At 39.2% G+C, this 27,756-nt stretch overlaps 1 protein-coding gene across 7 annotated transcripts in view; it reads right to left on the bottom strand.

Moving 5' to 3' along the window:
* Positions 1-27,756, bottom strand: part of BDP1 (BDP1 general transcription factor IIIB subunit) — a 57,837-nt gene that overhangs the window by 5,979 nt on the left and 24,102 nt on the right. For 3 of the 7 annotated variants that reach the window (XM_075447295.1, XM_075447301.1, XM_075447296.1), the window contains exons 18-38: positions 26,728-26,959; positions 26,052-26,239; positions 25,109-25,325; positions 24,414-24,601; positions 23,641-23,851; positions 22,042-22,163; positions 21,124-21,343; positions 20,427-20,611; positions 17,675-17,891; positions 16,420-16,628; positions 15,056-15,452; positions 11,909-12,025; positions 11,578-11,614; positions 8,726-8,809; positions 7,828-8,059; positions 6,719-6,876; positions 5,916-6,057; positions 5,158-5,338; positions 3,878-3,938; positions 2,120-2,309; positions 492-708 (exon numbers count right to left, since the gene is read on the bottom strand). In XM_075447295.1, the coding sequence (XP_075303410.1) occupies positions 492-708; positions 2,120-2,309; positions 3,878-3,938; positions 5,158-5,338; positions 5,916-6,057; positions 6,719-6,876; positions 7,828-8,059; positions 8,726-8,809; positions 11,578-11,614; positions 11,909-12,025; positions 15,056-15,452; positions 16,420-16,628; positions 17,675-17,891; positions 20,427-20,611; positions 21,124-21,343; positions 22,042-22,163; positions 23,641-23,851; positions 24,414-24,601; positions 25,109-25,325; positions 26,052-26,239; positions 26,728-26,959 (3,805 nt within the window). The remainder of the gene's footprint in view (positions 1-491; positions 709-2,119; positions 2,310-3,877; positions 3,939-5,157; positions 5,339-5,915; positions 6,058-6,718; positions 6,877-7,827; positions 8,060-8,725; positions 8,810-11,577; positions 11,615-11,908; positions 12,026-15,055; positions 15,453-16,419; positions 16,629-17,674; positions 17,892-20,426; positions 20,612-21,123; positions 21,344-22,041; positions 22,164-23,640; positions 23,852-24,413; positions 24,602-25,108; positions 25,326-26,051; positions 26,240-26,727; positions 26,960-27,756) is intronic. The other 4 variants (XM_075447298.1, XM_075447302.1, XM_075447299.1 and 1 more) reach the window with 3 other exon arrangements.

Genomic DNA, 27,756 nt, shown 5'->3' with positions numbered 1-27,756 from the left:
GCAGGCCAGTTTTCATTTGCAGCTTGTTTTTTTAAACTAATACCTGCTATGTTAAAAAATGGTAGGAACATATCTAACAGTCTTCGTGCAACAGACACCATGAGAAACCATAACATCGTTCAGTGAACCCTGACAGTCTGCCAGGCATCCAATATACATTCAGAGTTTCTTCTCCTGTAATGTCATTGTCGGAAAGGCTGTGGTGAATGAACCAGACAAGACACATTAGCAATCTGCCTACTAGGAAGCCTAATAAAAAAAATAGTGAGAGCCCACAGATTCTCAAAAAAATTAATACTAAATCCACAGCCAAAAAACTGTTGTACAGTTGAACATAAAAAGCAATCTATGTGTGTTGATTTTCCTTTTATGTTGTACAGGCAGTGCATTTTTGAGCAAATGACACTGTTAAACAATAAACATAATTAAAATGTTCTGTGTTCTGCATTTACACTATGCATAAAGACTCACTTACCAAAATACCATCTCACCTTGTAAGTGGTTTCCAAGTTGCCTTCCACTACAACAGCAGACCGAGTTTTCTTGGCAGGAGGAAAATCATTCCCTTCAAGCTCAGCAGCAGACCTTTTTTGAGTTGTCTGAAAATTCGCAACTGGCTCTACTGATACACTCTCTAGTTGTTTGGTTTCCACAGGGCTGTTTACAGGTGCAACAAATTCATCAGCTGCAGTTGTCAAGGATCCAGTGCTGTTTACATATAAAGTCATTACTGTGACTGTACAATAAGCCAAAATTTACCTTGTGTAACATTTCTGTATGGAAATTACACATGGATATACGGTGATACTCTTTCTTGCTTAACGTCAATATTAACTTTAAATGTACTATTTACTACCACGAAACATTTTGCTGTGCTATCTTGAGTTAGAGAATTGAGTTTTTCTAGTCATAATTGAATCTAGTTACTTTAGAAGCTGTTCTATTTGAACTCCACTTGACATTTTCATAAAATGTAAAAATATGACCACTGATTAACTGCCTTAGAAAATCCTAGAATACAGTAGTATTTCTATGCACAGCTGAATCTTCATCCGCACCACCTCCCCCTGCCCCTCGTATGATCTCAAAAGACAGCAAGACACCTAGGGAAGCAGCATAGACTAGGGAAACAGGGTAAAGCAGTTAGGGAACAGTGAAACAGAAGATGTACCCTAACTTTGCCTGTCAGCAATTCTGTCTATCATCAGTAATTCCACAGGTGTTAGAAATCTTACACTGTGTAGCTACAATTCATTGCGTAGGCAAAATTCACTTAAAGACCTATCCTTTCAACAACTGAAAAAATGACAGTAACATCTGATGGCATAGGGCAAGGTCCTCCGCAATGATGTGAAACTGCATCACACCTCGTTATGATCTGAGGCCTTACCTTAATATAGTAATAGGCTTTTTTTTTTTTTTTACAATTTTGCAACACTTCCTGTCCTTCAGAATGTCTTTTTCCCTTGATGTTGGCTTTTTTCCTCCCAATTTGACTACAGGATTTTGCATTGAGGAGTACTCCTTGTAGAACAAACTCAAACTATTTGTATCACAGCACTGCAAACCAGCTATTATTCTGTTGAGTAATTAATTTATTTGCTTTTTCAGCTTTTCTCCCTTTTGAACATGGCACAAACTCAAGAGAATAATATCTGAATTTATGTCCACTGTTTATCAGGTTCTCTAGAAGAGACTACACTAAAAATCTGGAAGAGCAAATAATAAACAGGTACTTCGCAAAACTGTTGAAGTACTGTAAAAATGCAAACTTGCTTAGATTTTTCATTTCAATTGCTTTTCATTATAAGTATCCATGGCAGAATAGGCTCAGGCTGGACAAATGACTTATATTAAAAAGGAAGGCTTGCTTTAAAGGATAAATCAGAATGAATGTTGACACCAAAATCCCAGCTAACTGAAACACTACCTTTAAACCACTGATGAGACCTTTCTCAAATCTGATTAGATCCCTTTTCACTTTCTTAATTCTCTGGCCCATCTGCCAAAATTATTTTCTCTTGCATTTCTTTTGAGAAATTCTAACCTGTAATGCACATTCAGGGAACAATCAAGGTTCACAGAAAGTGTTTCACTTTGCTCAAAAATAAGCATTTACCTCTTCACTTCAGTTACGCTTTTTTCATTTGCACTTATTGGGCTGACAAGTATTGGGGCTGGCAGTAATGGTTCTGAAGTCTGTTCCAGCAAAGCAGATGTATCAAACTCCTTTGAGTCAGCTGGGATTTCCACCAACGTTAAAATGAATGTCTGTTCCTCCTCTGGACATCTACGATCATCATTCACTACTGTATTTTTTCCAAGAAATAAAGAAATAACAAAAATCTATTATTCAAGTTTGAAATTACACTGTTCTCTTCATGCCCTCCCTACTTTGAGTAATTAAGGTTTAGGCACTCATTTCTCCAGGGGAAAAGGCACTGGGGATATCCTTGAGACAACGTGCCTCCTTTCTTCTTAGATGAGATATGCATCATCATCCCCTGGAGCCTATTCATTGCAGTGGATTCCTGATTACAAATCAGAATGAATAATATTAAAAATGCCTAGTAGGGATGGAGCTTTTTTAATGGTGTTCTAGCATTAAAAAACAATTTGCAGTTTAATTAAACCTGTGTAATGGTGGTCAAATGGCCCTCTGTCTTCAACTGCAACTGTCAGGTATTAAGAGTTACTTCTTTAAGTAGCAGGAGTTTGCTGTTTTGATGGTAAACACAAGGATTTTTCTCCTCGCTGCAGACTTGCAGAAGCAGTATAGTTATATATATAACCATATATATTGAGAAGTATAGTCTTGAATTTAATAAATGAAAAATACAAATAATTTAGTCAGACGGACATTAACAGGTAACTGCCAAATGCCATCCGTTAGAATGAATTTAAGGAAAGAACATTTGTAAAGTTTTCGAAAGATGGAAAACCACAGTGCTGCTCCACTGCTTAAGACAGCTCTCGTTCTTGATGATATAAAGCTGCTGTCACTCCAACATCAACTCAGTTTGGTTCTTTATCTAATTAAAGATGATTTAAGATACTCTGTCCCAAGATCCCTGCAGTAACAGAGCGTAACAATAGATGTCTCAGAAGTATTAGCCCTATCTTTTGCACAACTTTGTTGCAACTTTGGACTGCAGTTTCCATGTAAATAAAGTATTCTGCGCTTCTGACAGTGATTTTCCCATACCTTAGACAAGTATTGGTTCCAAACCAGCTCCATTTTAATTTGCTCTGGGGAAGAGCAGCCATCACCTTCATACCTTACATCACATCCAATAAATTAGGAGTTAATCCACTGACTCACTACAGCTGAAGAGGGAAGCCTAGTTGTCGTCTTCCTTTCCCTTTCCCTCTTCTTTCTCCCCTGCTCCACACTTGCAGACTCCAGCACTCCTACTCACACAATTCTGAGACTGGGATTCACTCAACAATTTCTTGAGGCACTACAGCTCACTAAGCCAGTGGAAAACTACACAGGTTCTCTCCCTCTGCCCCCTTCATTTTTTGATGGATAAGTGAGTCAGAGGCTCATAAAGGGCTCTAACAAGTGCTAAACCTAGCACGAGGTAAGCAGCAGGAGCTCACAACAGGGAGGAGAGAGCAAGAAGTTTCCCTTCCACTGATACTTAAACTTAATGAAGTGCCATTCAGAAAGGTTCCAAGTCTAGTTTGTGTTAATGAAGAGTAGTAAGAGACTGGGGAGGGGAAGGGCACTGTGCTGTGGGCCATTATTTTTGTTAATGAGATAAGACTGATTAATCATCTCAATGAAAACATTTTATTTTTTTTAATTCATCTTTATGTAACTGCAAGATACACAAGTGTGGACTTTTGCTAACAGAGTATTAGCACATTATACCTGAAGTCTCTTCTGTGCTGCTTACGCATTGTTGTTGAGAATCTTGAGCACAAGGTTCCTTCTAGAAATAACACATTTGAAATAAAACAAGTTAATAAATCTGCAAAATAACTCTAGAAAACAGGAAAGAAACAAAGCATGTAAAATGCTGAAGAGCCAAGAAATCCAATGACATCATCATAATTGCATTTTGTCAGCTTTTACTTCTAGCTATTCTAGTATGAAGGATATTAGCCTGACAAGGACAAGAAACACTCGGGCAATATAAAGTTTATATGCAGCTCATTGTCTGTATTGATGGTTTGTCAGAATAAATTTATACTTCCTACAGCACAACTCTGTCAGAGATGACTCACATAATAAATTGCTCAGTGACACTAAGAACACTGTTCTTATTCCCCCAACCATCACAAAATCACTGAGTGCCAAAGAAAAACACCAAGCTCTGCAACTCATCTATCCCTTCCCTTTTATGGCATGTACCTTTGCTAAAAACAGGAATACTCCACTGCAAGTTGCCTCTTTTCACACTCTCTGCCAGTCCTGTTAAGAGCCAAATCATTCTTGTACCTTGTTCTAACACGAGATCAGCCTTGACACACCAACAGGTTGCACTGGGGAAACAAGCTATCACCCATCCACTGTTCCACCATAACTGCAAGTACACTGATCTCAGAAAACACTAGAAAACCTGAAGGAACTGAGAATGAACCCTTCTTTCATGAAGAAATAAGACAATTCTCATTTATACTAGAAAAGGGATACACAAACCACTGCAAAGAAATGGATGTGAAAGACATACTTTTCTTCCATGATAATATACATGCAAAACTCCATCAGATTTTGAAATAAGTGGGAAAAAGCATAGCAAAGGATGAAGTTTGTTTTAAACAAAGCAAATGCAGGTGGCAATGAAAATGCTGCATCCGGCAGCAACCTTTTAACTTTATTTTAATTAAAATAAATATAACAGAAAGAGGTCAAACTGAATTAATACATTAGTCCTACATAAATTCTTCCATCAGAACTCTTTAAAAAATTGTCCAAAACTTTGCTAATATAATTTATCACTTATTGCTGAAATGCTATAAACTGAGGCTTGCAAAGATTTAGTTTTTCTGAAAGATTAAGTTTGGTTATGCCTTTGCAAAAGGAAAGTTTTATTCACCAGCTGAAGTATCAGGAGTATCAGGTCTTTAAAATGGGTAAGTACATTTGCACTGAAAACCTCTTTCTTCACACAACTGCAGAAACTTCTAGACTGTAATTAAGTTATTTACCTGAGTAAAGCTGATTGTGCATATATTGTGCTCAGAAGGACAAAGATTTTGCTCAGGAAGTTCATCTACAGAACTTAGATTTGGATAATCTTCTAGTCCAGGGTGAGATTTTCCAGGTTTTTGTGATGCAGTTACAGGTCTTAAATCTCCTGAATTTCCACAAGCATCTCTCATCTCTGTTCTGTAATGTATATATCTCATTAGTTTGAAATCAGTTGAAGATACTCTATGCACAGGGTAAATTCTGTATAATTATTTGTTTAATATGAAGCTTATGTAGTTACAGAGAAATAGGGCACCTGTTCAAGAACTACATCATTCTACTAAACAAAATGCATACTCTTTGAACAAGTCTACATAAAGCATTTCAGGAAAAAGCCTCCCTAACACCACTAATTGAGACTTTACCAGTAAAAGCATGACCAAGCAGGAAGCCTTACAAGCTCACCAACATTTCCAAAATGATCAACTCCTTAACATTTCCTTTCAGCTGCAGTTTCATGGGAGACAATTAAGCAGCAAGGTGATTACTAAACAGCAAATCTAAGGTAATGTTTTACCTCAAAAGCTGCAGGATAACATGCAAGAGAGAAAAACCTTAAAAATTGAAGCGTAAACTGTACACTTATGTGTGTAAACACACACAATATGTGTAAGCACAGTGTTTCGATCGCAGACGCATACTACAAATGCACTTCAGCTGCATATTTGATGAGACTTTAGGAATAAAGCCAATGTTAACTGATGATTCTTCCTACCTCTCAGTTTTGTTTTCTTGCTTGGTAAGTTCCATACTTCTAGCTGCAAAATCAGGAAGAACTGAGGAATCACCTGCAGCTGGTCTGACCTGTTCTAGTTCCACCTTCTGCATTTCTGTAGTACCTCTCAGGGCTGTAGACTCTAAGATATGTAAGAATAAAAATTAAGCTAATTTTGTGTGTGTGTGCGTGTGTATATATATGCATACTATTTTTACATACAAGTTTCTGTATATTAAAATGTATATACATGCAGACATGTATACATAAACACACTAGAAAAATTAACAATTTTGCTGTATATGTACACATCTTACATAAATGAAACATATACACATATCTCATCTTGCTTTTGGTATGTTGTGCATTTTGCCAGAGATACAAAGACAATTCAGAGTTTGAAGACTACCCTTTTTTGTAACTATTTTAAGATTATCTGAACAGTTCTATGTATCTCCCCTTCTGATTTTAATAGAAGGGAAAGACAGTAATAACAGAAAAAAGTACACTGTATTGTACTGTATTTCTGTAATCGGCAGTCAAGTAACTTACAGGCTTTCCAGGTAATTTGAGCCCTGCACAGAAAAACTGCTATTCAGATTTCACTTAATTTTATACTCAAAAGTATACTTATGTATAAAACTACACCATAAATGGATGCCCTACGTCACATTTGATGATGCATCATCTGTGAACATGAACAGAAAGTGAAGACTACTTTCAGCTTAGTTTAATTTCATAGAGAGATACGTATCCATCAGAAGAAACCATTTTCAGAACCCTAGGATAAGATACAGGCTTACCACTTTGAACTTGCTCTAGTTGTTCCACAAGTACATTTGTATTAAGTGGCTTCTGAATTATGCTTTCATTGGACCTCAATACTTCGAAGTCTGTCTCAGGCTTCAGGAGACTGCCTCTTGTCAGTCTCACACTATTCACTGTAGACAAAGAGCTATCACTGCAAGCAAAAAGGAAAAATGCCATCAATATAGTTCTTGATTTTTGGCAGTTATTTGTGAGACGAAATTAGTATTTCCAGCAAAGATCACTGTGCAGAGAAGAGATAAGAAAGATGGAGTAGACGACGCAATGAAGAACTGAAATACAGGCTGCAGATGGCAAAGGAGACAGAAGACTATTTAGCAGAACAAAAAATAAAGATCTTCTGGGAATTGGAACAGGCAGGTATACTGCATGAGAAGATCAGAAATCTAACACTGATCACATAGTAGGAAGTTCTGGTTAATCATATCATGAAAGAACCACTGGACTTAAAAGTAAAATATCTTCTATTATAATTTTTCAGAGGAGTATGATCTGGTAGTTTGTTCAAGCAATTGACAAGTTCAATAGCCTTTCAAATAATGCAACATGATCACCAGCCGATTTTTTCTGAAAAGGTGTTCCATCAAGCTGTTCAAATATTCACAAATACTTGAATAAAATTAAAAACCATAAAGCATAAAAAAACCATAATGATAGATGATCAGTTGGTTCCTTGACATCCTTTTGCTCTAAATCTTTGATCTATGTCCCACAGGAGCATTGACACTTAAGCAATTTGCCTTGGCTGATTACTTGTAAAGTGCTTTGGGAAAATGAGCTTGGTAATTAACACTGATCCATACCAACTAAGTTTGAATATTCTTTTCTCCCCCACGAGGGTAAACTTAACTTCACGAGTGAAGAACAAGTTCTACATCCCCAAAATTATATACCAACATCTCATAAAAGTCATAACAAAGAGACAAGAGGGGTTCTCCAGATTACATACCAAATTACATAAACTAAGAAACCTTCATTAAAGCAAGACTGCTTGCAATTCAATAAAAAGGCCAGAAAGAATCTAGCAGAAGCAAGCAGTGTCAGAGGATCCCTCTCCTTAAAGAAAATGAAGTAGTGATTCAACCTGATATCTGCAGCACTTTTCTCAAAATATTCTTCAACACCTGTTCTTGTGCCAGTGCTTTGATCCTTTACATTAATGTTGCTTTCATCCTCAGAAGGGACCAATTCCTTGGTAGAAGTGTCTGAAGAAAGCAAATACTGACTAGGAGTTCTATTTTGTTTGGAGTCGGTGTGGGTTACAAGGCTATTGGCCATGTCCAACCCATCTGGAGCAGGTAACGTGTGTGTCCACTCTGGTTAGAACAATAAACAGAACAGAAAAGCACAATTTAGAAGACTCAAGTTTGGCATGTACATAAACCTGTTTTACACATGTTCAACTTCAAAATTCATTGAATAAAGTCTGCATTGTCCAAAGACGCAAATTCAAATCTCAGGTAAATGCAGTCCCAATATCACACTTTTGATAGTAAGAATGCAGAAACTAATATTCAACCAATGAAAGCAGGCAATAAATTCTAAATTAAAGTCTATAAAAAAACACAACTAAACCCAGGTAATTTCAGGATTTAGCTATGTAGGCTGAAAAAGCTATGCTTCAGGTTAAAGGCCTGAAAAGACCACTGATAGTTATGGTCATTTAAGCCTGATTCCTTTCTTTTGTCCAGTTCATGTGACCATACCTAATTCAAAAATGTTCTTCCTAAAGCAGGTCTCAAACATCTTTCTAGCACAGTGATGCATTCAGCAGAATCCACTAACGTGCCTTACTTCTTCCAGCCAACCTGCATTGCCTAGTCTCACTATGCGTTACAATTCAGCAGGACTAAAAGCATAAAAGATTCTTGACCTCCTGCTATACAGCAGCATGTGGAAGAGCTTTGCAGCCACTGCTCCATCCATCCTTAGGTGGACCCAGAAAGTACAAGAAAGGCTTTGTCCCATAAATCAGATCATACCTTCCGTGCTTGTTTTTAACTGGAACATTGGATCACCCATTGCAAGTAAAGTCATGGCAGCTTCAGTGCTTCCATCATTAATTCCTGCAAAGTTGTTCACACACATTAAAAGTCACAAGCACATCAACCAGAAATCCACTTCTCCTCTTTCCCCCTGTACTCAGCACTGGTAAGGCCACACCTTGAGTACTGTGTTCAGTTTTGGGCACCTCAGTACAAAAAGGACCTTGAGGTGCTGGAGCGTGTCCAGAGAAGAGCAATGAGGCTGGTGAAGGGTCTGGAGAACAAGTCCTGTGAGGAGCAGCTGAGGGAACTTGATTGTTTAGTCTGGTGAAGAGGAGGCTGAGGGGGAACCTCATCGCTCTCTACAACTACCTGAAAGGAGGTTGTAGTGAGGCAGGTGTTGGTCTCTTCTCCCAGGTAACAGGCAATAGGACAAGGGGAAATGGCCTCAAATTGCACCAGGGGAGGTTTAGACGGGATATTACTGCCCAGGGAAGTGGTTCAGGCACCATCCCTGGAGGTATTTAAAAGACTTCTAGATGCAGAGCTTAGGGATATGGTTTAGTGGTGGAATTGACAGTGTTAGGTTAATGGTTGGACTCAATGTCGACCGACTCTTCCAACATAAACGATTCTATGATTCTATATTCAAAAAGCATTTGACATGATCATCAATGTACTGAAGAACATTTTTTTTAAACTGTTGCCATTCATGGATCAAGACGCTTGTAGACAGAGAGCAATTCTCATCCACTAAATTCAAACTACTCTAAAAACACTGAGTAGCAACATTATTCACTTTAATGGTGTACTGGGTACAGGTGGCAAGGTGTTGGCAGCAGGGGGGCTATTCTGGATACAGCTGGTTCCAAGTGAGCCCTGCAGGACACAGTTGAGCCGGTCAGCCAAGATGGTGGCACCTTTGGGAAACATTTAAGAAACGGGAAAATGATGCACGCCAGTGAAGAGTGAGGGAAAAAGTGTCAGAAACAACCCTGTGAACACCAAGGTCCATAAGAAAGGAGGGGGAGGAGGTGCTCCATGCGTGGGAGCAGATTCCCCTGCAACCTGTGGAGCAGATCTTGGTTGAGCAGGTAGATAGAAGAAACTGCACCCTGTAGAGGACCTGTGGTAGAGCAGACTTATCACAGAATGGTAGGGACCTCTGTGGGTCATCTAGTCCAACCCCCCTGCCAAAGCAGGGTCACCTACAGCAGGATGCACAGGACCTTATCCAGGCAGGTTCTGAATATCTCCAGAGAAGGAGAATCCACAACCTCCCTGGGCAGCCTGTTCCAGTGCTCCGTCACCCTCAGAGGGAAGAAATTCTTCCTCATGTTCAGACGGAACTTCCTGTGCTTCAGTTTGTGCCCGTTACCCCTTGTCCTGTCGCTGGGCACCACTGAAAAGAGTCTGGCCCCATCCTCCTGACACCCGCCCTTAAGATACTTATAGGCATTTATAAGGTCCCCTCTCAGCCTTTTCTTCTTCAGGCTGAACAAGCCCAGCTCCCTCAGCCTTTCCTCGTAGGAGAGATGCTCCAGTCCCCTCATCATCTTTGTAGCCCTTCGCTGGACTCTCTCCAGTAGCTCCTCATCTTTCTTGAACTGGGGAGCCCAGAACTGGACAGAGTACTCCAGATGGGGCCTCACCAGGGCAGTGTAGAGGGGAAGGAGAACCTCCCTTGACCTGCTGGCCACACTCTTCTTGATGCACCCCAGGATGCCATTGGCCTTCTTGGCAGCCAGGGCACACTGCTGGCTCATGGTCAACCTGTCATCCACCAGCACTGCCAGGTCCCTCTCCACAGAGCTGCTCTCCAGCAGGTCAGCCCCGAGCCTGTACTGATGCATGGGGTTGTTCCTCCCCAGGTGCAGGACCCTGCACTTGCCCTTGTGGAACTTAATCAGGTTCCTCTGCACCCAGCTCTCCAGGCCTGAAGGACTGTACCCTGTAGGAACGTCCCCACACTGGAGCAGGGAAAGAGTGTGAGAAGGAAGAAGCAGCAGACATAACATGTGATGAAGTGACCACAACCCCCATTCCCCGTGCCCTGCATCACTTGGGGCAGGGAGGAGGCTGAGGAGCATGAAATGAAGGTGTGAAGTTGAGCCTAAGAAGATGGGGAAGGGAAGGTGTTATATTTCTTGTCTTTGTTTCTCACCATCCTACTCTATTTTATTTGGCAATAGACTAAATTAGTTTTTCCCAAGCTGAGTCTGTTGTGGTGTGTGATCTTCTTGTCTTTATCCCTGACTTTATCTAAGACAGCTGCCTGCTCAATTTCCAGTGCTTCCTAGAAAGATGTATTGAGAATGTATTTAAATTTAAAAGTGAAAGCTGTTCTACAAATTAATGTATCCATAAGAGTTTGTAACATATCTCACAAGGAATAATACTTGCTTCTGGAAGACTACGATCACAGTGTCACACATACCATTTTACCAGTTTAGGATATTAAAGTCACAGGTCAGAAAGATAACAAAGCTATGAATTTGCCCATCCTTTGTATCACATGGTCATACGTCAAGAAAGCTGCAAGTAACCACCCGCAAAGTGTCCTCTTCTCCCAGTAGAACTAACCACAGCGAGGGAAAGTAATACAGGGACCCAAAAAGGGCACATTCTGACTCTGGGAAACAGAACCTTGTAATGCTTGGTCCTACTTGATGGAGAACAGTAAGAAAGTGGTTTAAACGTCCTCCAAAACATAAAAGCATCCCGTATCCCATGAGCAGGGTTTTTATAAGATACATAAACCTCCAAACTTCCAGCAAGAATAACTACATTCTAGTAGTTCTAGTAGCAAGTTAACGGGAAAGATATGAACAAGATTGTTTCATATCTACCTTTGTCCACCTCTGGATTTTCATGTATGGTTGTTTCCTTAAATAAAAAGAAAAATAATATCAAAGTTCTACATAAAATGAGTCCACGATTTTCATTTAACGCTTCTAGGTAAATTCTCTGCCCAGAGATTACCCTGGCTTTAAAAAGAGTATTTGAAAGGCTGACAATATTTGCTGACATAGTTTTCCCATAGCTGCGTCCCTCGTATCTGTGTGGGACAAGTAGGAGTCTATTAAGCCATACCGTTACAAGCAGACACAGCAACCAGACAATGTCCACGTAGCTTTGTACGTGCTATGAAACAAACAAACAAAAAGAAGACATTCTTACAGCTGTTGATGTGCTTACTTCTTCTTCCTTCTGTACCATCGGCTGGACAGATGCATGAAAGAGACTTTCAACATCAGTAGCTACCGGCACATCTGGTATATTCACAGGTATTTCCAGCTGTAAAAGTAATTTTAAAAGTATTTCAGTTCATCAGCCCCAAAAGAAAATCTGTCAAATGCAAATTTTTATAAACCACATATACTTACCTGATCTTAAGCATTTGGTGGGATTCTTCCCAAAAATCAAGTTTTATACTACATACCTTCTGATGTAAGAAAACATCAGATGTATGAACTGGAGGTTGAACTGGTAGTGCTGCTTGTAACTAACTGGAAGCATCAGACAAACTAAGACCTTGTTTCTAATTGCTTATTACTCCACCAACCTAAGTTATGTGGCTGAGATCTTTCATGGTGGCTGTTTACCTCAAACCGGTTTTATTAGTTTTCTCACTTTTTCTGTTTTTTAAGTCTTCAGCAAAGAAAAAGTTCACCCTTTTTCCAAAGTAAGACAAGGGAATACACACACCCCCCACACACAGACACCCGCCCACCCACCCACGATTTAACCTATATTTTATTTTTCTTCTTTAACACTGTCTTTTCATCGAGAATTTCAGACGTTCGACATTTTCAGAAACAAGGACTTGAAATTTAGTAGAAAGGTTACAGTATTTCCAGCAAGATTCTTATGAAAAACACTGCTTAATCTGGGTAGCTTTCAAAGGCTTGCACTTTTACAGGTACTTTCCACTGATCTATTTAAATTTGACAACAGCTGAGTGCTCAAGCATTTAACCATATGCCTAACTAGTACTCACAGCTGCTGTGTTTTAAACCAGGAAACTTGATCATCATCCCCACACATAATATATTCCACATCTTTGAAAAGAAGGGATTTAGCAAAACTTTCCGTGCAACAACTTTCCTGTCATTACTGTTCTAGAGTGTCCCTTGGTGTTTTTACTGAGCTTTAAATTCTCTTGCTGTTTCACCCAGAGAAAGAAACAGTGTGATTAATTCAATAGAAGAAAAAGCAGGATTTCAGTGTGAGAAGAAAGGAAGATGACTAGTAGCAGTAAGCAAATAGTGAATACAAAGAAGTAGCGATGAAGATCTTACGCATGAATGGAACAGGTTGGATAAACAGGTTGGGAGCAAAGCAATAAGAAAGAAAAAAAAGAGCTGTGAAGACACATCACTGAGATAAGACAGATGGCTAGAAAGGACAAAAAAAGCAAAGAACTCACACTGAATGATGGGGGGGGGGAAAGAGGGGGGCAGGGAGGAGGAAGAAAAATGTCTAAACCTTTGAGCACAATCCCCTTCAAGGTCTTGAACAGTGTCCAATGTTCCCAAACATCAGCAGTTCCCTGATGACAAAAAAGTATGCCATTTCCTCTCTAGTGACCAGTCTTTGTAGATATGATACCACGTCTTTATACATTCTCACAGTCTTGAGTTTTATTCTAGTCTAAGAGTACAGTTAGACCACAGGCCTGCACTCTAGGCCTAAAGTTTCCAACTCTACAAATGATCCATGGAGGGGTCAAAACATCCAGCTTCTCAAAAAACTGAAAAAGATGTAGATGGTCTCTCACTGATGGTAGCAGGGACTGAGGCCCATAGATCTGTCCATGCCAGACAGAGCAGGAACATCCCTGAATACTCCATTCAGCAGCCCATAGAGGACCCACTCTGGAGCACGGGCACGGAGTGGAGTCCATTGCAATGTCAAACTCTACAGCCTGAACCAAAGCAGCAAAGATTTTAATGGATATACATCTATCGGTTTTTTTAACCCATTACTTGAGTTATATGCTACAGTAAGTACTATAGCAGGAACAGCACAAATCAAGGGAAGACAAGCCTCACAAAAAACCAGGCAATTGCAGTGGTGACCAACCTGAGCTGGTTTTGATGCCCCAAAACTCAGCACAGTATGTCACCTCTCCTGAGTAACCATGTAATACATGGAGCCCAAGGCACAGAGTAAATAACTTGAAGGACAACTGATGAACATTTGAAGGGGGTGGCCCACAGACCAAGGGAATGATATCCATGTATATATCAATGGACAGGAAGAGAAGTTGTAGTTAATAAGGATGTACTGGATAGTGCAGAACCTGAGCATGACATAAATGGTATGAAATAAAGGGTGAAGATTATATTGGGCATGGCTGGAATGAAGTTAATTTTCTTCATAGAAGCCCACATGGTGCTGTGTTTCGGATTTAGGACTACAACAGTGTTGATAATACACCAGTGGTTTTGCTACTGCTGAACAGTGCTTGCACAATGTCAAAGCTCTTGTTTTCCTACTCTTTGCCCCAGAAAGTAGGCTGGAAGTGCGCAAGAGGTCAGGAAAGCACACAGCTGGGACAGCCGACCCAAACTGAACGAAGGAATATTTCATATCATATGATGTGCTCAGCAACAAATGCTCAGGGAAAACAGGAGGAAGAGGACGGCATTTGTGGTTATGGCGTTTGTCTTCCACAGTAACTCTTACCCAGGCTGAGGCCCTGCTTTCCAGGAAATGCCCTGCCAACAGAAACTAGCGAATATATTCCTTAGTTTGCTTTGCTTTCACGTGCAGCTTTTCCTTCACCTGTTGAACTGTCCTCGTAACAATCCATACGTCTTCTCACTTTCCTTCTGTTTTCTCATTGTCCCACAGGAGAGGGGAGTGAGCAAGCAGCTGTGTGTGTGCCTGGCTGCTGGTCAGGGTCAGCCCACCTCACAGTTAAAAGTTCCTTGCTAAGGGGGACACAACATTCAGAAGCATCTCCCTCATTCCCTAACATTCAAATGTAAGAATGAAATGCTCCATTTGTTCCATCTAGGGCCTCAAAACATGTAGCAAGTACAGTAGTCTGTGCCTATATTCAATCCTAGTAAACAAACTGGTGAGTACTCTGCAGACCTCCATACAGTTCGTAAACATAACTGGACTTTTCGACTGATGTAGTATTTTGTTCAAAACCAAGTACATGTGCCAAATAACATTCCTGCTACTCTCAATGCCATTCTTAATGAATTAAACTAAATTGCAATAAAACCCAAGTACTCAGGAGATGCAGTTAGAATAAAAGCTGTTTAAACAATGAAAACAAAAGTACGTATGCAGAATCTAGCTACACAATACCTCCTCCACGGTTTCCTCTATATGAGCGGGTACAGGTTTTGGATATCGAAGACCTATAGGAACAAACGCTGGAGCTTTATTTACTTCCTCTGGTGCAAAGCATTCATCTTCATCATCAGGCTCAAAGTCATCTGCCATATCTTCCTCCTCCTCCTCCTCTTGAGAAGCCCGGAGGGTCACCAAGGTTATCTTTGAACTTCTGTGCTCCTTCCCAGATTTCTTTCTACGTGTAGTTTTCAAACTTTTGCCTCTTGTAACACTCAGTTTAACTTCTTGCCTTTGATTTCCCTTCTCACTGCAACCAGCCTCGCATTCAGAGGCAGAAGCAGCAGCAGTTTTTAGCTCCATAACATGTTTTGGCAGCACTATCCGTTTTGATGACCTTCTGGACTGTCTTCTAAAAGACAAAACAAAAGCATGTTTAAAAAAACAATAAAGTCCAAGACATTCCAAAAAAAGAGGTACCACAAATCAAAAAAACCTCAATGAATAAAAAAGGATCGTGATCAGCAACACAACCTATTTACTTCCTAACGTATAGTGACAAAAATGCATCCACATACCATTAAATCAGAAATCGTAATTTCTTTACATATGCACAAAGTACTGATTGTAAATGTGTATTACGCAGTTTCAGAGTGTTGGAAAGCTGCACAATTAAATTCACAGGATACAGAATTCTTTGATTAGAAAAGGATGAATTAATTTTCATTTTAAGTGACATGGAAGTCCCGTGCTCTAAGTAATGCGGACATTTTCAGTTCTCTTTTGCTAAAGCTATACTTGGAGCCCTAAGCTATGATACTGTAGTTGATCAGACTAATGTGCAGAAACTAGAAATCCTAGATGATAAGTAATTATCTGCTCTGGTTTCTCAGACAGCAATCTCTTCAATAATCAGCAGCTTAATGTTTCGCTCCACAAAATGATGGGCATGACCACTTTGGGTACCAAAAGCAATTCCAAACTTCCCCCAGAAAACATCCTCCTTGCTAAACTGGTGGGGAGTGGAAACAAATAGCAGCACAGGATGCTTCCAGCACAGAGTTTGTGTTTAGGTTAATCCCACAATCCCTGTGACCCCCATATGGTTATTTGAAAGTTCTCCCCTTTAAAATCAGGAATTCCTGTTGAAATCAAAAGTGGACGCTGGGATGGGTTGGTGGGCGTGCTGGCTGTGTTCATTTTATGAGAGTGCAGGCAGGGTAAGAGACATAGTGATATGTCCATGCATCTGGTAGAGTTCAGATGGAAGACACAAGGACTGACACAACAAACTGCAGAACAGTGGCTAGCAATTACCTTTCTAAAGCAAATGCCAAAACCAATCAGTTGAGCTTACAAGCCAAATTTAATTGTTTTACCTTGTGAGATTGTCTGAATTTTTTTCCTGACAGGTAGAAAGCTGAGAATCATCTTCTTGTTGTACTTGACTTTCACTCTCTGGTGATACCTCTGGAAACTGAAGTCTACTATCCTGCCTGATTCTTTTACAAGGTATTTCTTCAACAGAGTCTGTTTTTCCTGTAGCTTCTGAGAAGGATGCAGCTTCCACTATGTTACTGGAGTTTTGCTGAACAGACAAGACAATTACTATCATATTAAGTGCCAAACATTTTTAACTGGTTTTGGTGACAAAAATATTTAAAGAACTGAGTTTGAGGTTCTTGAAAACACGTCCAGCTGTCATATCCAATAGCTTACGATATTTTCCCCCATTTTCTTTAACTTCAGGCTCTATAGCAGAAGTGTCATTAGACAGTATTATCTATGATGCCTGAGTTCCCAGTGCTGCTGCTAGTTAATAGACCAAGGCCATGCTCAACTCAAGAGCGACAACTCTTCAGGAGCTGGAAACATTAAACATTTTCTAATTAATATTCATTTAACAAACAATTTGAGGGAAGGAAAAAATATTTTTTTCTGCCCTGGGAACAAACTAGGAAATAAAAACTACCAGAGTTTACGGAACAGCATTTAAATATTGTGCAAAACACATACACACAGAGAAACGTATCCCAGAACATAAAAAACATCAGTAAGCACAGTTCTGTCAACTATGGATGTTTGGCTAAAATATGTTAAGTGAAAGATTTTAGTGTTCCATCTAGAAAATAAGAAACACCAGATCAACTTGATTCAGGTACTGCAACTTAAGACAGTGAAGGAACAACTGTGGGCTAGGTTAGGCCTGTTGAGAGAATTAAAGCAGAAGAAGGTATGAACTTTGTTCATGTACATTTCAACTTATAAGTATACTTATATGCATTTTAGATAGTATCTGATGTTAGACAGCTGCATGAATTTCCATTGTTCAATGAATCACAGACATTAATTGGTAACAGTATTATCATGTATCTATGATAATGCAAACTTCTGACCATATAAACTGTACAACGTCAGACAACAGTGTATATTAAATATTTCCACAGTTTTTAGATTCTAAGTCCATTTATTCAGCATAATTTCCAATAGTGAATTAAAAAAAAACAAACAAAAAAAAGAATCACATTAACTCTTCACAGCTATATACTGGATTTCTGTGCCATCTGTGGTTCCAAGAACTTAAACACAAGAATTGAGGTATAAGTTGGCTCAAAATACAAGATAAGCACTTACCATCAATATACCTGTTTTTTCTAACAACAAACACACTTCTGCATTTCTGTTCTCGGCATTGTCCTCTTCTCTGTTTTCAGCTTCTTCAGGATAAGTTATTTTTCTAGTTACTCTCGTTAGGTTTGGCCTTGGGTTCCAGAGGGGGTCCCTCGCTTGATGCAAAAGTTTTGTATCGCTCTTTTTACTTCCGTCTCCAGAACTTAATTTATCATCAGACCTACAAAAAATATTTTTCAACTTTTACTTCTCAGGAACTACACAATACACTCTACAAGCTTGGTTTACTATCAAATATTTAGTACTTCCAGCTAGAAGTGAACTTAAGTGTTCGGCACTTCTATTTAGTTCTTTGGTGAAGTTTTAAAAACAGAAAAGGGGGGAACCAAAAAACAATGTGAAAAGGAGGTCACTGGCTTTTCTGCCATAGTGCACCCTTCTGATTACTTTTGGAAAAGTCTTCTGTAAGGAAAACAATATTAAGAAGTCAGGTAGAACAGACAGTTACAGCTATACCACCACAGGTCCCCCAAATTAAGCAACCATAGGAACAATATATTCATTCATTCCAGTACTCAAGGTATTACTGCTTTTAAACTCCTGTCTCGGAAAAGGGCAAGAGAGAGGATCCAGGGAACTACCGGCCAGTCAGCCTCACAACAGTCCCTGGGAAAGTGATGGAACAACTAATACTGGAAATCACTTCTGGACACATGAAAAACAAGAAGGTGACCTGTAGTAGTTAGCATGGATTCACAATAAAGAAGTCATACTTAACCAGTTTGATAACCTTTTATCATTAAATGACTGGCTCTGTAGATGAGGGGAGAGCAGTAGGTAACACCCACCTCGATTTCACTAAGACTTCTAACCCTATCTCCCTTAATATCCTCATAGAGAAGCTGATGAAGTATGGGCTGGATGAGCAGAGAAGGAGGTGCACTGAAAACTGGCTGCATGGCCTGGCTCACAGGTTGGTGATCAGTGGCACAAAGTCTTGTTGGAGGCCAGTAACTAGGAGTGTACCCTATGGGTCAATACTGTGTCCAATCCTATTCAACATCTTCATTAATGATCTGGATGATGGGACAGAGTATACCCTCAGCAAGTTTACAGATGATGCAGAACTGGGGGGAGTGGCTGATACATCAGAGGGTCACAATGCCAACCAGAGGTACCTGGACAAGCTGGAGAAATGGGCTGACAAGAACCTCATCAAGTTCGACAATGGGAAGTGTGAAGTCCTGCACCCATGGAGGAAAAACCCCAGGCACGAGTACATGCTCGGGGCCACCTGATGCAAACCAACTTTGCAGAAAAGGACCTGGGCGTCCTTGTGGACAAGTTGAACATGAAACAGCAATGTGCCCTTGCAACAGACAAAACTAATGGTACCTGGGCTGCATTAGGAGAAGCCTTGCCAGTAGACTGAAGGAGGTGATACTTCCCTTCTATTCAGAGCTGGTGAGGCCACACCTGAAGCACTGTACTGGAGCGCCCAGAACTGGTCACAAGGGAGACATGGACATACTGCATAGAGTCCAGCAAATGGCTATCAAAGATGAAGGGACTAAAGCATGTCTCCTATGATGAAAGGCTGAAAAGATTTGGGACAGTTCAGCCCGGAGAAAGAGAAGGCTTGGAGTGCGTGCAGATATCTCACCAATGTACATAAATACCTGAAGGGAAGGTGTAAAGATAGATGGATCCAGGCTCTTTCCAGTGATGCCCAGTGACAGAACGTGAGGCAATGGGCACAAAATGAAACACAGGAGGTTCCCTCTGAACATCAGGAAACACTTTTTCACTGTGAGGGTGACTGAGCACTGGCACAGGCTACCCAAAATCACTATGGAGTCTCTGTCCTTTGCAATATCCAGAAGCCATCTGGACATGGTATTGCGCATCTAGCTCTAGGTGGCCCTGCTTGCGCAAGGGGTTGGACCAGAGAACCAGACAACCTCCAGAGGTCCTTTCCAACCTCAGCCATTCTGTGATTCTGTGAAATTCTGCCATAACAGAAGCTAACATGACTGTAAGTTAAAGCCTTCATCTTGCTAGCACAAAGACTCTGGGATATGATTTCAGGGTAACCTGTGGAAGAGATTTTAAGCAGAAGCTGAGAGACAAATGGGAACCAGAACCTGATTTTAGAAAACGGCAAAAGTAAATTGATTTGAGGCAGCTCTGTATCAGTTAAAACCAAGCAAAAGGTAGCTTATAACGTAATCCAGAACTGTTACATGTAAATGGCACTATCTGCCTCACACTGCACATACATAAAAGCACTCCTCCGCCAAAGAACCAGGGACACTGCATATCACTGTATGAACTTCTGCTGGAAAGAGAAAGTGAAGCGACTCAGAATACACCTTAGACAGCAAGCTCATTTTATGTTACTCTACCTAGCACATCTCAATTCTAAATGAGTGCAAATGGCACTGCTCGGTCTTCCTTTCAATGGTCCACATTCATAGTGAATATATTCATGAGAAATTCAGACAGCTGAACTGTGATTACTTCCTTCTACTTTCACATGCAAAATACCTTCTAAACAGGAAAACAGCCTTGAGAAAAAAATGTTAAAAACTCTTGTATTACCTAAGGATGCCACCTAGTGATCTTCACAGCATGTAACATATAATGTGTACAGCTCAGAAACTACACTTCAAACCACAAGTGCTGTATGAAAACAACTGGACAAATACACAAAATTTTTAAAGAGCTTTTTTACATTGTCAACAGGGAACTTTACCTTTCTATGGTATCCTGAATGCTTCCTATAGCATTTGTAGACAGACGTTCTTCTTGTTCTCCCTTACTGTGGCAGTTCGGTGACTTTTTAGAGGAACAAAGTGTTTGTGACTTCATACTTTTTGGATTTAGGTCTAGATCGATACTCTTGGCCAAATTCCCCAACAACAACGTTTCCATGTCATCCTTAGACATGAGAAAAAAAACCCAACAATATTAGCACAAAATATATCATCTGTAAAATAAAGCATTGCAAATTATGACCAAGATGTTAAACTGAGACAAAACTTTGCTTAAAAATTTTCAAGTAGTTTATGGCACCCATCACTGTTCCTTTTTCCTTTAGAGAATAATAACAGATACTATAATCAATATAGTCTTTCATGAGCAACGACCAAGGACTTCAGCAGTAACCCAGCAACAGAAGTATAGCATGCAAGTAACAATTCATGAACATGACTGAAATGTCAAAGTCAAGTCTTCAGATTGGTTAACAGAAGTCTACATGTTATCAATGTGTCATTAAAAGAATCTTAGATGACCTCATATTAAGGTGCAAATATTAAACAAGAATGTAATTCTTACTAGTCCAAAATTAATTTATAAATTTAAAACGCTTATTTTGATGTCTTACAAACAGCTGGTGCAGAACCAAGCATCAGAAAGTATAGCCAGGAATATCTGAACAGAATTCTCACTTTTGAGGAAAGAGATTCCTCAGATTCCTCTGCCACAGGAAGATTCTCTCCTTTATTTACTTCTTCCTCAACTGGAGTAGCAAGTTTTTGTGCCACTGGAGATTCTTTTTCGCTATACACTCTTTCTAGGTTTTGTTTAGTTCTCTGAGATCCATCCCTTATGAATTGTCCTGGTTTCAGAGCACCCAGCTCGCCTTCTTGGGAATTGGATATTTCAGCACTAGTGAGTTTAAAGCAAACAAACAAAAAAGTTATGTCCCCTGACTTTGGCTGTGAGGGGAAAAAAGCAATTCTGTATTCATTAAGTTTTGAATCAACGCTTATACAAGAGGGTTAGAGACTGACATACTGTTTCGTTTAAAAATCAAGAAAAATATCTTTTCATATATATATGTCGTCTTATTTTAGGCATTTATGATTAACATGTGAGAAGGAATAAGATTTCTTTATCAAGGCACTTTTAACATCAAGACAAGAGTTGTGTTGCTAACTATACCAACACCAAAGTATCTGCAGTCCAATACACCCGTAAGGTCTTATTTTAAGAAGAGCAGCAGTAAAACAGAAGAGCACACTGGGATCAATGAAACACAGATCTCTGACATTTTGCAAAGTTTATATGTGTTACATGTGTGATCACTGTATATGCAAATGCAAACCAACTACAAGAAAAGCTTGGTCAAAAAGAGCTATGAGCTCATACAGACCAAGTATGTACCTGATAAACATTGATAAGTAGTTCACCTCAACTGAAAATGTGCTCTGAAAACACAGGAAGAAGCTGCCTGTAGGCACTGAGAATTAAACATTGGTGAAAGACAGGTAACAAAGAACAAAAGAATTGACACTTGCAAAGGTGTATCATGATGCACCAGATGAAAGCTTTTCAAATGCAATTTTGCTAAACTCTAATCTCACCTGCTTTGTTCACATAGCATGTTTTCAGAAATGCAGGGCACCTGAGGCTGAGGCACCTCTTGCTGTTCCTCCTCCTCATTGGTCAATACATCTGCTTGACACAATACAGCTTCATTTTCACCCTTTAATTTACAATAAAAAGGCATGAAACAAAAAGGAATCAAGCAAGCTTTTAAAACAGAAGTGTATTTTATAAAAAAATTAAAACTACAGATCTCTGTGCTATTTTCCCAATCCGAATCAAGAAAATAATCACACATTTATTAAGAGTAATCTACCTGAGCACATAGTTCAACTTATAGGCAAGCAGGAACAGACGTCTTTTTAGTCCTGCGCTACCTAGTTAGGCTCTTAAATACCATATGCACCCAAGCATTATGGGTAACACTTTTCTACCAAGCATTCAACCAACTCTCTATTACATGGAGCACTATAGAAACAAAACACTTTGGCAAATGCACAAAACTTTGAAAACTAGACAGTGCAGAGCACAGCACAGACACACCCAAGCCACTATCAGGTAACCTCAGATTCAGAACAGCTTATTAGTTTTACTTCTGTATTTGCCACACTGGTTCCACAAAGAAGCCACTGAAATTCACCCCCCAGCACTCCAGGTCTGCGACAGCTTTATTAGTAGAGAGGAGCATCAGACCTACTGTGGTTCCACAGATTTGACAGCACAGAGCAGACGCACACGCATGGTCCACAGGTCTGGAATAGCCAAAGCTGAACTGCAAGCAGCTAAGGGTGAGCTGACACAGTGGCACTGAGAGGGAGACTATAGATGCAGTGCACTCATGCCCTCCTCTGGGAACGCAGCACACAAGTACTCCAAGCTAGCTCTACACAGGTTTAAGAACAAACCCAGCTATAACCACTCCAAAAAATGAGTCACTATTACAAAGCTTAACTATGTTTAAGTTGTAAGGCAAGTCTGCGCAGACACAAATCGTGCCCACATCCATGACATGATTCATGAGCAACCCACGAAATGGTTACATAGAGTTCATCATACTATAATGGCTTTCAAGGACTTCAGTAGCTTTTACAGTGCCCAGTAAAGTGTCTGTGGGTACACACAGTGTAGGTGAATGACTCGATTTACCTATGTAAAGTGTCAGGTACTGTAGTGGTGAAGCCAGTCAAAGCTTATCAAATTAATAAGACCTTAATTTTTGCAGAAAAATAGCTATCTTCTGCCTTCTATTGATTCTCTACACTACTGAATGCAGACTTGACTCATCCAAACAGGAAACATAAAATGAGCAAAAAAAGCCAATTTTTATGTATTGCTATATAAAACACATTTTTATTCCAGAGTTTATCTTAAATGTGTATAATCCTTTTCTCTATCATTCAATCCAATCAAAATCAGACCACTAATTCTCCAGAAGACATTAATAGTACAAGTTGTAGACTTCAATGATTGCATATCTGCAATATCCCAACATACCAGGGTTTGGGGAATTATTTTTGTTTACCTAGTATAGTGTCCCACCTTCAGGGAATGCAACTTTTCTAATTTGACTTCATAAAATAGCACTTGCAACTTGCAACCACAGTTGAAGGCAAACCACTTATTCTTATTAGACTTACCATGACAGTATTGGCAGATTCATCTTTCTGCAACACCAACTGCTCTGCTTCAGGCTTTTTCTCCCTCTCTGTTTCTGACACTTCTAATTCCTTCTTTCCAACAGCTCTTCCCAGGTTTGGTTTGTACCTCTGGAATCTGCTCCGCACTAACTGGACAGGTTGAATAGCTGTTTGTTTACTTTCTTCTTGAGTGGTATTTTTGCTATCAATGCTAAGTCAGACAAAAAAAAATAATCTGAACCTCAATACAAAAGCATGTCATTAACAAACACAGGTTCATTATATTTACATACAAAAAACAGCAGAGTTTTTAAAAGAAACCACGTAAACATAAAGTTCTGGAGAGTTTAAGTTACAAACACAAAATTTGTTTCAGCAAAAATTTCAAAGCACTGGTCTCCTAACTACTTCTACAACAGAATTAACTAACTCACTAGAAGCATTAACTTACTGTCTGCTTATTACTACAAAATTACAAAGCAAATTTTCACACGATTTCTCTGACAAGCAAACTAGAATTCCTCTGCTTACATGAAATGAATCTAGCGTTTCAGCTGACGAAACAGTTGTAAAATGAATGCTCATTAATTTCATGCTTAGCATAAAAGTAACTGGAATTTTAGCATAACTAGTGTCGAAACTATGAGAACTGAGATTTCGTTCAGTATTTTTATTAGATTTTCTTTGTCAGTTAGCAATCTATTGGCACAGTGATTTCCTTTTAAAATATCTTCATTGTTACAGTCAAGAAACAAAAGTAGGTAAGCCCTTACCCTACATTAGTAGTTGAGGTGTCATCTTGGTTAATTTCAGGTAGACAAAACTTGAGTTCACCATCCTCTGACCTTGAAAGGGTCTTCGGAGACTTACAACTTGGCCTCTCTGAAACCTCCCGAGAGTCAAATGACTTCTCCTTTCCTAAGGATTCCAACGACTGCAGGACTTCACATTTTCCTGCTTTCTGAAAAATGCAAAATGCCAGATGAGAAAAAGTCATGACACTATGCCAAAAGGAGACATTATGATGTCCATGAAGTTTGGTACCAATCACTCCCTGGTTTCCTGCAAAAGCTCCTCTAACTGCTCACTAATAATTTCCCATTCTTTCCAGGACAAACAAACATTTGTTTCTTTTAAACAAAATAGCTTGAAATCTAGATTTCTTCTTTCCCATCTTCTACCAATAAATTTTTTTTTCTTCAGTGTCAACTCTACAAGGGCACTTCAGGCCAGAAAGACATCTGGACATCATATAACAAGAGATACAGAATGTATGTTATCATTTTCTCCTCACATACAACCCAGTGGAAAGTACAGTAGTTTTCACGTAGAAAATGAAAAAAGCATTAGCTTTGGAAAAAAATGTTTCAAAAAAGATTAGCTTGTATTTTTTTAGGTCATCAGTATTTCGTTTCACAAACCCAGAAGCTCAAATATAAGTAAAGAATAATAATTAAAAAAGCCTTACATCTGCATCAGAAAGGATGCTACATTCACTGTCATACTGTGTCAATCTTTCTTCCTTGTTGGTATCTTTCTGGCATACACCTTTATTATTCACATCCAGCACTTCCCTTCTACTAGTTGTTGCTCTTAAATTCGGCTTTGGTCTCTGGAATCGACTCCTCAATAGCCGAGCTGATGACACAACAGTTTTCTCCTCTTCCTTCTGAGGACCAGATTCGCTACAAAAACAAAACAAAAGAACAGTCAAAGGCATGGATCAACAGTGGTTCTCCAAGTCATGTATGACATACTGGTATGTAGCTCTCTTCAATACAGTAGCTAAGTACAAAAAACCTCAGTTTTCTTAGAGCAATAACAAAGTCACTGACACTGTGAAAAAGGATCCAATGAAAGCACACCGAACATCACCAAAACCCTGTGTATCTTACAAACAGGTAAGCAAAGACGAGTTCAAAAAATATGCCATTTCAGAACAACTGCAACTTCCAGTCACACTTTGAGAGGAATAAACATCTTAAAAATGCCTTTCCTTGTCTAATCATGTTTAAAACTACCCAGCATATTTACAGCACATGTTGGTAGTTTGGTTTTGGTTGTTTTGCTTTGTTTTTTAAATGCCAATTTAATAGGAAACTGAATCCTATACTCATGGATTTACATAAGCACATAGGGATGCACTGCTAGGACCAACATGGTCCGAAAACAAAATGTATTTATCTGAAAACTGGGCTTAGTCTAAGGAACAAATTAACATCCAACAGCATATAAAATTAGTGCTTTCGAGCTCTTGGGGTTTTGTTTGTTTAAGTCTAGTATCATCTTGATTAAACAACTCGTTACAGAAAAAACTTCTTAATGCTGAATTTGAATGTGGAAGTGTAGAATATGGAGAGATATCAATGGTTTTGAAACATCCCTTCTCTCCATTTGAAGAATAACCTTACCTTGTATTGAAATCTGAAACCTGTTTCAAGACATCTGACAATCTCTTTCCGCTTTCATAGCTTTCTGCTTCTGAGGACTTTTCATGGGAACACTGCCTTGTATGTATTGAGTTCATCTCAGAATGTGTTGAAACATCCCCTTCTAACATCACATTACACGGCTGAGTGTCTTCAGGAACTGTAATATCCTAAAAGGAATAAAAGTTTCACTCTATTAAGATGAAAATTTTGCTCAACCTCTCTTTTAGAAGAGCAGGAGGAAAAGAAAAAGTTTATTTCAATATCTCTTATGAAAACACTCAAAAAGATCTCTCTTGCTTCCTGTGCATCCAACTACTAACATTAGATACTTTAGCAGTCAAAATTTGCTATTTTTCTACATACTTTCCATCTGGTCTCTCTTTTTCCAAGAGACCTTTTTTCTCCACACTTTTCAGATCTGGTATCACAAATAACACAACAAAGTGACATATAATCCAACTACCCACGGAAAACAGAACCAACATGCAAGCATGAGGAAATTCTATGGCGATTCAGTTTTTTCTGAAAGAACAAACAAAGCACGCATAGGCTATTGTTACAAATTATGTGCTATGTACCTAGATCTTTTTTACTAAAGGCTTCTACTTGGGCCCCAGCAAAACAGTGTGCCTAAGAAACTGCTCAAGAAACTTACATTTTTGAGGCATGGATCAATTTTTTCAGCCCTATGGTGTCTCACATCTTTTTCTACTTCTCCACCTTTATTTTTCTCCTCTTTAGGATCTTTTTCATCTGTCTGGTCTTTTTGCCTTGCAGCAGTTCCTCCTAGATTCGGTTTCGGTCTCTGCATTCTGCCTCTCTTTAGAGGTGTTGGTTTCAGCGCACACTGTTTGCTCTCTTCTTGTAAAGCAGCTGTTTCATTAGACCTGGAAAAATACATAAGATCTCTAAGTACCTACCACATCTGAAAGTGGGAATAGTCTTGGAGAAGTGGTATTTTTACTTTTTTTTTTTTTTTAAAAAAAAAACATTTATTAACTTACACTTTTCTAAAATGGAGCTATGCATTCCTAACTTCACAAAACAGTAAAGTTAGAAGTTTATCTACTAGAGACTGATTAAGTACCCGACAACTTTAAACTTATGTTTTCCCTGTTCTTTTCCTTTTCCCACTGGAGACAGTATAGCGCACTAGCCAGACCTTTTGCTGACCCATAATGGTTCTTCTTGTATTCGTATCTGGTCTACAGGCAGATGGACCTAATTTAATGAATGGTTAAAAAAATCATAAACATTCAGAAAATACATAACTAACTTCATAATCTTGCTAATGTAAAAATATCAGATAAGCATTATTACAATTTTCAGATACTTCTATGCCTTTTTACCCTGAGCACCAACTTACACAGCATGTTAAAGAAAGAAAGAACTCCTATTTTTCTGTCAGATTATCAAACCCAGTTTACCTCCCTCCATCCTCTTAAAGTACACATCTTTAAAAACAAAAGTTTGGGTGTTTTTGTTGTTGTTGCTGTTGCTTTGTTTTTGTTTTATTTGTTTGGGTTTTTTTGGAGAGTGGGGATGACTTTTTTGTTGTTTTGTAGGTTTTTTCTTTTCCTTTTTTTTTTTTCTCTTTTCCCTTTTTCCTCTCATTTTGTCCTAATGTCTACTGTAAAACATTCCTCCTCTTACACTACTGCTGCCATTGCTCCACTGAAGAGAA

The sequence above is a fragment of the Opisthocomus hoazin genome, chromosome Z, assembly GCF_030867145.1.
Source record: "Opisthocomus hoazin isolate bOpiHoa1 chromosome Z, bOpiHoa1.hap1, whole genome shotgun sequence".
Taxonomy (NCBI): domain Eukaryota; kingdom Metazoa; phylum Chordata; class Aves; order Opisthocomiformes; family Opisthocomidae; genus Opisthocomus; species Opisthocomus hoazin.
Note: the sequence above shows the minus strand (reverse complement) of the source record. Positions and strands in the feature narration are given on the sequence as shown.